The 9,216-nt window shown below is 38.7% G+C and overlaps 1 protein-coding gene across 3 annotated transcripts in view; it reads right to left on the reverse strand.

The window, feature by feature from the left end:
* The window catches only part of LOC106050217 (uncharacterized), an 83,086-nt gene extending 74,082 nt beyond the window's left edge, over window positions 1-9,004 (reverse strand). For 2 of the 3 annotated variants that reach the window (XR_008775364.1, XM_056014255.1), the window contains exon 1: window positions 184-796. Coding sequence is in view for 2 of the 3 variants with exons in the window: in XM_056014255.1 (XP_055870230.1) it covers window positions 184-521 (338 nt within the window). In the remaining variant the exon portion in view is untranslated. Of the gene's footprint in view, window positions 1-183; window positions 797-8,944 lie in introns of those variants that run through there. The other variant, XM_056014257.1, reaches the window with a different exon arrangement.
* Window positions 9,005-9,216: the final 212 nt, after the last annotated feature.

Raw genomic sequence — 9,216 nt, forward strand, 5'->3', positions numbered from 1 at the left:
CTCTCCCTCATTCTCTCTCCTCCTTTCTACCCCAATCTCTCTCTCTCTCTCTCTCTCTTTCTCTCTCTTTTCAACCTCTCCAACTCTGTTTCACTGGTGGGGGAAGCGCTGGACTTATTAGTTATTATAACGAAGAAATACATCCTACTTATATATTTTCTAAAGTAGACAAATGTGACTTACATGTCTGTTATATCCCAAGCCAGCTGGGGGAGGACGTTGAAGAAGGCCACAAAGAGATCCGCCAGCGACAGGTGGAGTATCATCAGGTGCATGCGCGACAACCGCTTCCGCCTGTTCGCTAAAGAGATCACCACGCACCCGTTTCCGGCCACAGCCAGAAACAGGATGGTGGCGCTGACGGTGACCTCGATGACGGCCAGGCCTTCGTCCCTGTCAGAGTTAGAACCATTGGTCACGTTCTGGGGGATGTCAGTGGACAGCCCGAGAAAGATTTCCCGTGTCACTCCTTCTGCTGACGGCACTCGTACATCCGTTAATGTTTTGTCTGATAAAGGCATCCTGTTCTCCTTGACCTACTTAGCGAGTTGAAATATCGGGATACATTACCGGAAGTCAAGCAACGCAGATGTAACCTAGATAAAGGCTGGTAACACCATTAAATATATTAATCTGTTCTTTTTGTATTTCAGTTCAGAAGATCTCCATTTTGCCCGTTGTTAAGAAAAGACGGGTATGTTTCTCCCTTTAAATTCTACATTGATGCTAAATAATTTAACGTTAAGTAATTTTATTTTAGTAATGTTAATATCTTTTCGGATACTAATTTTTAAAAAGCTGACTGAAGATTAAAATAATTTTTGTTAATCAGCCTTGCAAACCAATGACATGTATTTAAATAACACGTACGACTACATAAATATATGTAGGTAAACATAAGACACGATTGTCTCTTTAAAAGGAACAACTTTAGAGTCACACAACGATAGATCTAGTACATAGGGATAATTAAAACATCACTTGTCGACCCGTAAGTCGTAAGTATGCATGTAGGCAGCGTATTGTCGAGCAGAGTGTATGACTGTGCTTCCGTGAGTAAGAACAACGGACAGGGTTTCGCCAAAGTTATCCCAATGTTCACAAACAAAGCTTACAGCCATCTTGCGAAGTTCGAGAGCAACAGTTTCGTCGCTGACATTTTTCTAGAAATATGCGACTGATAGAAATTAACAGTTCCCTGATGCAGGAATTTCCACTACATTGAGAGACCTGTTGACTCCACGAAATATATGTGAAGCGGTGGCCGTGGTTAGGAAACGAAGGGCAATACGAAGGGGCTAAATCAAAACAAAACTACAGGAAAAACATGCAACTATTTTAATGACATGAGATATTGACTTGATAAAAAATACACACATAAATGTAGTCAAGTATATAGAATGTATAAAAAGAAAGATTACTTGTTCTCTCCCCACCCCCCTCTATTTTGTTTTCTGAGCCGTGTTCTCTGTCGCCGCGAAAGTTACGTGGGGTTACTCTAGTTCGACTTAAATAAAAGAGTTATCTTTCCATTACTTTTTCGTGGTGCCCCGCATGGTTGGGCCACTAAGAGAATTATATAGAGAGATAACTATAATCAGCTGTAAATTACATTGGAGTGCGTTAAAGAGAGAAGAACCGAAATGTATTATGTTTGAAAAACTACGTCACTCTGCGCAATATTAAGAACCATACGAAATCTTGCGTTGATTGCAGTGCTAGAAAGAGAGAGAGAGAGAGAGACGGTACAGTTTGTGTACAGAAATTAGCCTTACTTAGGTCATGGACACATTCTTAGATGCTTGCGAGTCTTCAACGCTGACTGCAGAGCCAAAGAGGAGGATCCTAGCAATGGAGTTGAGATGCTATAATTTAGCAGAGTTTAATTCATTGATTTACATGCACGACTAGATTTACACCGCTCAGCCATTGCGTCTCCTTTTTTGAAGTAACGTCTGTAATATATAAGAAGAAGAAGAAGGTATGCCTAGGTATCACATTTAAAGACGCATCACAAACGAAGCTATTAGAGACAGGGTTACTACAGCGATTGGGCCCAAAGATGACCTGCTAACTATTGTAAAAAAAAAGGCATACTAAAACTCTATGGCCATATTACAAGGCCTTCGGAGCTCGCAAAGGCCATCTTTCAGGGAACAGTACCAGGTAAAAGAAGAGGCAGACAGAGAAAGCTATTACAAGACATCATAAAAGAATTGACGAGCATGCCATTGAGAGATGTTCTATCCAAGGCAAAGGACAGAGAGAAATGGAGAAAAACGGTCAACAGATCTTGTGTGGTGCCAGGACTAAGGGGAAGGCGAAGGTGAGATGTGAATCTAAGGGTGCTTCGGAAATCAAATCTTTTCAATGTCGTGTTACAGAGATCCGAAAAAACATCTAAGCGTCTCCGAACAATATAGAATCTCCGTAACACAAGACGATGTCATCACCCATGAGAAGTCAACTAACGAGAAATATTGTCTCCTGAGACATAGGTTGCTACAATGAGAAGTCAACTAACGAGAAATATTGTCTCCTGAGACATAGGTAGCTACAATGAGAAGTCAACTAACGAGAAATATTGTCTCCTGAGACATAGGTAGCTACAATGAGAAGTCAACTAACGAGAAATATTGTCTCCTGAGACATAGGTAGCTACAATGAGAACAACAATATATTTCTCTAACCCTGGGCTGTAAATGTGTGTTGATAGACAAACAAAATATTTTCACAATTCAATTCTTCAACATTTTTTGGTTGTTGAAATAAACGATCAAAAAATAACATTCGCAAGTTTGAAACAGTACTAATATAAATTTAATGGCTGTTATGAAAAATTAGTTCCCTATAAATTTATTTTTTTAAAGAAAAACGAGTTTTAATTAGCATACTGAATAGCAATTAGTTACCCATAAACTGGAGTGTCACATGGCCAACAGATAAGCTGCTTTAATTTTTCTCCTCAAAGTCAGCAGTGCTACCTCACAGGTAAACTAACTCCGGGGCAAAGGAAAACAAGGTATCAGTTAGAGATGGGAAAGGAACCTAAACCGAACCGAACGAACCGAACTCGAACTTCAAAACTGATCGGTACGAACCGAACTGAACGAACTGTCCTTACCTTGACCGAACTGGATCAAAGATTTTGCAATATAAAAACTAAATAAAAATTTAGTTTCAGTGAGATGATTTGACAGTTATTTTTTTTTTATTTTGATTCACCGTAACATTTAATATTTGTGTGTTAATTAAATGGGAGAGTCGATGAAACGAAAATTAGACTCTGAATGTAGAAACTACCAGGAAAAGTGTCACACATCTTTGCCTTTTTATGGAGCACGAAAATATAACAATATTTTTTTTATTGGTATAAAGATGTGTGTGGCTGTTTTAAAAGAACGTAACTTTAAACAGCATTGCATTATGAAATCAAAAACATAAACAAATATTGCGGCATTCTTAGTTTGAGCCACCAAGAAAAGATTGCTCAGAAACGCCTAGAGATTAGAGGATTGACGAGAATATTTACCAAGAAGGGACAAGAAAATGATTCGGCAGTAAGGACATGGTAGAGAGTTGGTCACATTGTAAGTAATAAACTGAAGCATTTTTTTTAGACATGCGGGGAATGCTTTAGAGGGGGTTACTATCAGTGATGGAAGAAATGTGTCATGGCAATAAGAATGCAGTTGAAGCCGCTAATCTTTTTCGCATGACAATTAGAAATGTCAATTCAAAACTAAGACTCTGAGCAACAAAGCTGGAAATGTTTACCATTAGCGCCGACATCTCTGATAGCGTTCGACTCTTGCTACTTACACGAGGTTCGAAAAGCAATTTTAAAATCACAGAAGAAATAGCTCATATGAGGAACTTGCATTGGGACCACCTCTGGCAAAGACCTGTTCAAATAAGTTTCAGACATCATGGAGGAGGAGGCTTCTTTTCTTTTTGGGAGAAATTAGTGGAAGTGACTACTGACACCGCCAGAAGTATGGCTGGATGACATAGCGAACTGGCAGCAAGTGTTATTAGAAAAATTGTCAAGTCAAACGGAATCTCTGTGGCAAGAAGTTGAATCAGGCTGACACAAGCGCCTTCTCAACGAAATTGTAACTCTTCATTTAGCAGGCGGAAAGGGGTGAAACCAATGTGGCGTAATCGCCCCACATACGATCATCTCGATTCACTGCTTCAACTTGGTGCAGTGGGATCTTCAGACGTTGGTTTTGGATCAACTTTCTACATCCCATGAATTAATGTAAATATTATATTCACGTGGGAGACGGCCTAACAATACTCTTACAATTTTTGCTAAACTTTTACAATTTCTCCCACTAATTGGCTTGCAAAAATCTTCATTGGTTCAAAAAAGTGGGTGGTCAAGGATCTCGAAAACGGCTCTAACAATTAAATGTATATCTATTGGGAAAAAAATTACTAGCTAATTTGCTACACAATGAAAACTCTGGTTTGATGGTTATACATTTTCAAAATATAATCAACTTGACTAATTCTAACTTAACTCTCCGAATTGACGATGCCAACGTTCATTTGACCCCCATTTAACTAAATTGATTTTTGGATTTATAAACTTTAATTTGTGTTGTGTAAAAAGAGCAAACATTCTCCTACAATTCAATACCAAATATAACAGTTTCTGATCACAAACAAAAAAGTTATTTGAAGTTTAATCATAACAGGGTAGAATGCACACATATGAAAAATGAACAAATCTGTAAGAACGTGATCAAATAATTACGGTGATAATGAGTTCATTATTTTGTTTCCTATAACTCCTCTTACGAAAAATCATTAGCTTCATAAAGGAGGGATTGTCTGGGTTTTTTTTAACTTTTAAAAAAATGTTTCTTATTTTATTGAGTTGGTAACGTTGAGGTTCTAACGTTCTTATTGACTTTAAACTTATCGTGAGAATTTCCAATACATATATTTCTTTTATAATTTGTACAAGCAGTTTGTGCACAATTACATATTTAAGTCAGGTACATTGTAAATTTGGCATTGTGGCTGAATGGTAAAGCGCTTGTTCCGAGAGGTCTTGAGTTTGAATCCCGGTGAAGACAGTGATTTAAATTCATGAATTTTTAGGACGCCATTGAGTCAGGGCCGGTCTTAGGCTACTTCAACCCATGTCGCCGCAGTGAGTCCCGCACTTTCTTAGGCCCCGCGCTAATTCTAAATGTATATTATTAAATTAAACCATTATAAATTATAGGCCTATTACAAGTTTCCCGCGGCCTACTGATTTTCTACGGGCTCATGGAAATCTCATGAAAAATAGACAAAATTGTCATATTAGGGTGTCATTGAATTACTTGAGGTCAATAATTCACGAAGATAGATTGAACAATAATTTGCTATTGCTACTGGGTGTGATCTATGTAGGAAACAGAATTTTGAGGATATACTGTATGACTTCGCTACAAGCAAGGCTCGCAAAGTTAATTTGATCGTGATATTGTGCGTAGTAAAGAATGAATAAAATGCAAAGACGAATTTATTTTCTAATACAAAATCTTAATTTTCACTTATTATCCTTATCCCTAATCCAGACTGGGCCCCGCGCAATCCGTTTCGCATAGGGCCCCGCAATTGTTAGGACCGGCCCTGCATTGAGTCCACTCTACTCTAAAGGGTACCTGACAAACATTGAGGAAGTAAAGGCGTTGGTCATTGTACTGGCCGCATGAACCATAGACCATCATCATCATCAAACTCCATTTGAGTGAAGGCTTGAGAGGCTTAAATCCTCTCTTGCAAAAGCCCTGGACAGAAACCCTGCTGTCTTGCGTAGTGCGTAAATGTCACCATACAGGTCGAGAATTTTTGGTTTCCCAGACCTGTCGAGACGGAGATCAGCAAGTCTGGGACAGTCAAACAGAATATGAGGCACGGTTTCCTCTTCTTCCCAGCAGCGGGGGCACCGTGAATCGAAATTTGGCCATAGCAATGAGAAATATGAGCCAACAGGACATTGGCCTGTCCTGCACTGTGCTATAATAGCTTGCTCAGGCCTGGACAGCCTCCACCACGGGGAAGTGCGGTCAGGGCGCCTCATGCGCTCCCAGATTCCACGGGCTTTTTGGGACTTGACCCAGAACTCAAACCACTTTTCCATTTCTGTTTTTTTTTAATTATAGCCAGGGCATGATGAAAACTTACAGCCAGTTCAGTTGGTGGAATTTGCCCTCCCTGGTGGGCCAACCATAGACCATAAAAACATCTGCCCCTGTAGACCGCAAGGTCTGAATAAGGTAAAGATTGTTGTAAAGATCAATTACTCTCTCTACCCTATTGTATATTACAGATCTATTTATCCTTTTAAGTTCGTTGAACATTGGAGATTTAAGTCTATTGTGTTTTAGAGACCTTTTTTTCTTTCCGAAGTCTATTATTCGAAAATCTTGTGGCGTCCCGTTTAGTCTCGTACAAGCAAAACTGAAAGTCTATAATCCGGTTCCGGTAATCTGATATTAAATCTCTCTTTTCTCTATAACTCAACGTCAAGACAGAGAAATCACGTTTTCATAAATGTGGAAGGTCTTCTTGTGTGTGTGTGTTCTAGTTTGTGTGTGTACTAGAGTCTATGTGGGTGTCTTCTTGGTGTTTCTGTCTTCAAGTATGTGTATTTCTAGTGTGTATGTGTGTGTGTGTCTTCTATTGTTTATGGGTGTATTCTAGTGTGTGCGCATGTGTCTCCTTGTGTGTGTTTGTGTCTTCTAATGTGTGCGTCTTCTAGCGCGAGTGTGTCATCTAGTGTATGTATTTTCTAGTGTTTGAGTGTCTTCTAATTTGCGTGTGTTTGTGTGTCTTCTAATGTCTTTGTGTGTTTGTCTTCTAGTTTGTATTTTCTAGTGTGTGTCTTCTAGTGTGTGTGTGTGTCTCTAGTGTTTGTGTCTCAGATATGTTCTCCTTATTTGTTTCCTCTTTAAAACAGCTACTCGACCTTCTTATACCATGGTATCAAGGACGTGGAAGTTTTTACACTTCGACTTGATCCAAAACAATGATACACTTGGGGGCTGTAACTCTAGCTTCGTAACTTTGATAAAGCTGCCTGGTCGTGCGGTTTGCGCGCTGGACTGTCGTTCAGATTTATCGATGGTCCCGGGTTCAAACCCTGCCCGCTCCCATCCCCCGTCGTCCTGCGGGAGGTTTGGACTAGGAAGTAATTATCTTCAACTCTGAAGGAACATCCGAAACACGTAAAACAAACAAAACAAGCACTTTCTTAGCGCCCTTACACTTGAAACAAAAACTCGATATCACTTGTAGATTAACAGTTATAGCACTATGAATTTAAATAATTCTGAAAGTCCATGCTCCTATAGAGTTCTCAGTGTGCCCTGGTTCTATTTTGTTTTATTTTAATGGGGCAGGGAGTATTTGGGAGATGTCACAGCGCAAAACAAAAATCGCAGACCTCGATCAAATTAGATTGATAACAATACCGTTTTCTTTCAATCTTTATAAAGTTCCCGTTTCAGACCTAGTGATCTATGGGGCAGATGATGTAAAGGTCATCTGTTTCTATGGCCTACGGTTTTATAAGGGTGTCATGTGGCCAGCATAACGACCAACTGCCTTTACTTTTCCCCTACTAATGTCTAATTGGTATTAGAGCTGGGTGGTCTCAGAGGCGCCCTGGCGATCCATAAATTAACAATCCCAGTCTTCACCAGGATTCGAACTCGGGACCCTGGTTCGGAAGCCAATCGCTTTACCACTCAGCCACCGCGCATGCTTTCTTTCTTTATGCACTAATTATTTTACTAAAAAAAAATTTAAAATATTATCATCAACTATTGATGATATTCTCATTTTCAGAACCTTTTTTTTTCCAATATTTTGTTTGTCACTTATTCTTCTAATTTCTTTAGATAACAGTGTTCACACTGTCCACCTGTGGTACATCTATGCATAATTGACATCAATTATGCATGACTTTCGCAAACTAACAAGATCTACATGTTTATTAGGATGTTACGCATGTGGCGACACGCGTAACCCCAGTTAATGGGTACCTTTGTGGATATGTTTCGAGTCATAGCTTAGAAATCACTTTTGCATAGGCTTAACTATGTGTGACCAAAATAGAAGCGATAGACATGGAGTAAAACGCTTTTATTATTATTATTATTATTTATTATTATTATTGGCAAAAATAGTTTTTTAGTTGCCTTGTGTATTGGTTATAAGCACGACTTTTTTTTGGTATTTTAAAAGAGAACCTTTTTATTATATATACAATATGTAAATCTTTATTTTTGCTATCCGCATATTAAATGAAGATATAGTAGTTTAGATTCGCTAGGAGCCTATACTACCGCTTGATAAGCAACAAAAGAGATGTACTAACAGTCCACTGATCTAACTGTAAGATATAGTTTTTGTACTTATTGAAAGATATGTATTAAAGATGTGTTTTTAGGTACACAGATTTTTATAATCGTTCATTTCGTGTTTTTTTATAAGGTATGCCTATTGTATGCACATGCATGTAAACCTTTTCTAAAACAAGATTAAATACACAGTTCGAGTTCAGCTTTCGGAAATTGCAAATATACAATTACAGAAGCAAGATTGACCCTAAGGGAGCCTATTACGAGTTTTCACACAAACTCCCTTTATTACCTTGCTAGATTTGACTATAAATGACAACATCTAAACGAGTGCACACATGATCATAATAGTGCCTTAAGAAAGTTATAATTCCACAAGTGAAATAGTTTCCCATCATTAATTCCTGGCTCAAAGAACTCAGGCAATACATTAAGAACAAAAAAAAATGTTTTAAATCCAAAACACTGCTAATCCCACTGCGTCTAACGTCTACGGTATCTTTCTTATCAGTCGTACACTAATATCTTAATGTAAAAACAAAGAAGTAAAGACTTAAAAAAACAAAGGCACAAACGCTGAGACTTAATCCAAGAAGTTCCACTTCTGGTTGACCGCAGGGGCAGCTAACACTGGCAGGCTGAGAGCGTAAGCAGGGGAGAGAATGAAGGCCGTGTCGCGTGCCATTCTAATCTCTTTTCCATCATATTCTTACCTCCCTTGTCCTCTTTTTTGTTTTCAACAGCTTGTCTATCCATATCTGTCCCAACCGTTGTCTGCCATTAAGGCTATCATTACAGAGGGCTGATTTGGAAACAAATAAGACAAGATAGATCTTATCTGGGTAAT

Source organism: Biomphalaria glabrata, chromosome 16, assembly GCF_947242115.1.
Source record: "Biomphalaria glabrata chromosome 16, xgBioGlab47.1, whole genome shotgun sequence".
NCBI lineage: Eukaryota > Metazoa > Mollusca > Gastropoda > Planorbidae > Biomphalaria > Biomphalaria glabrata.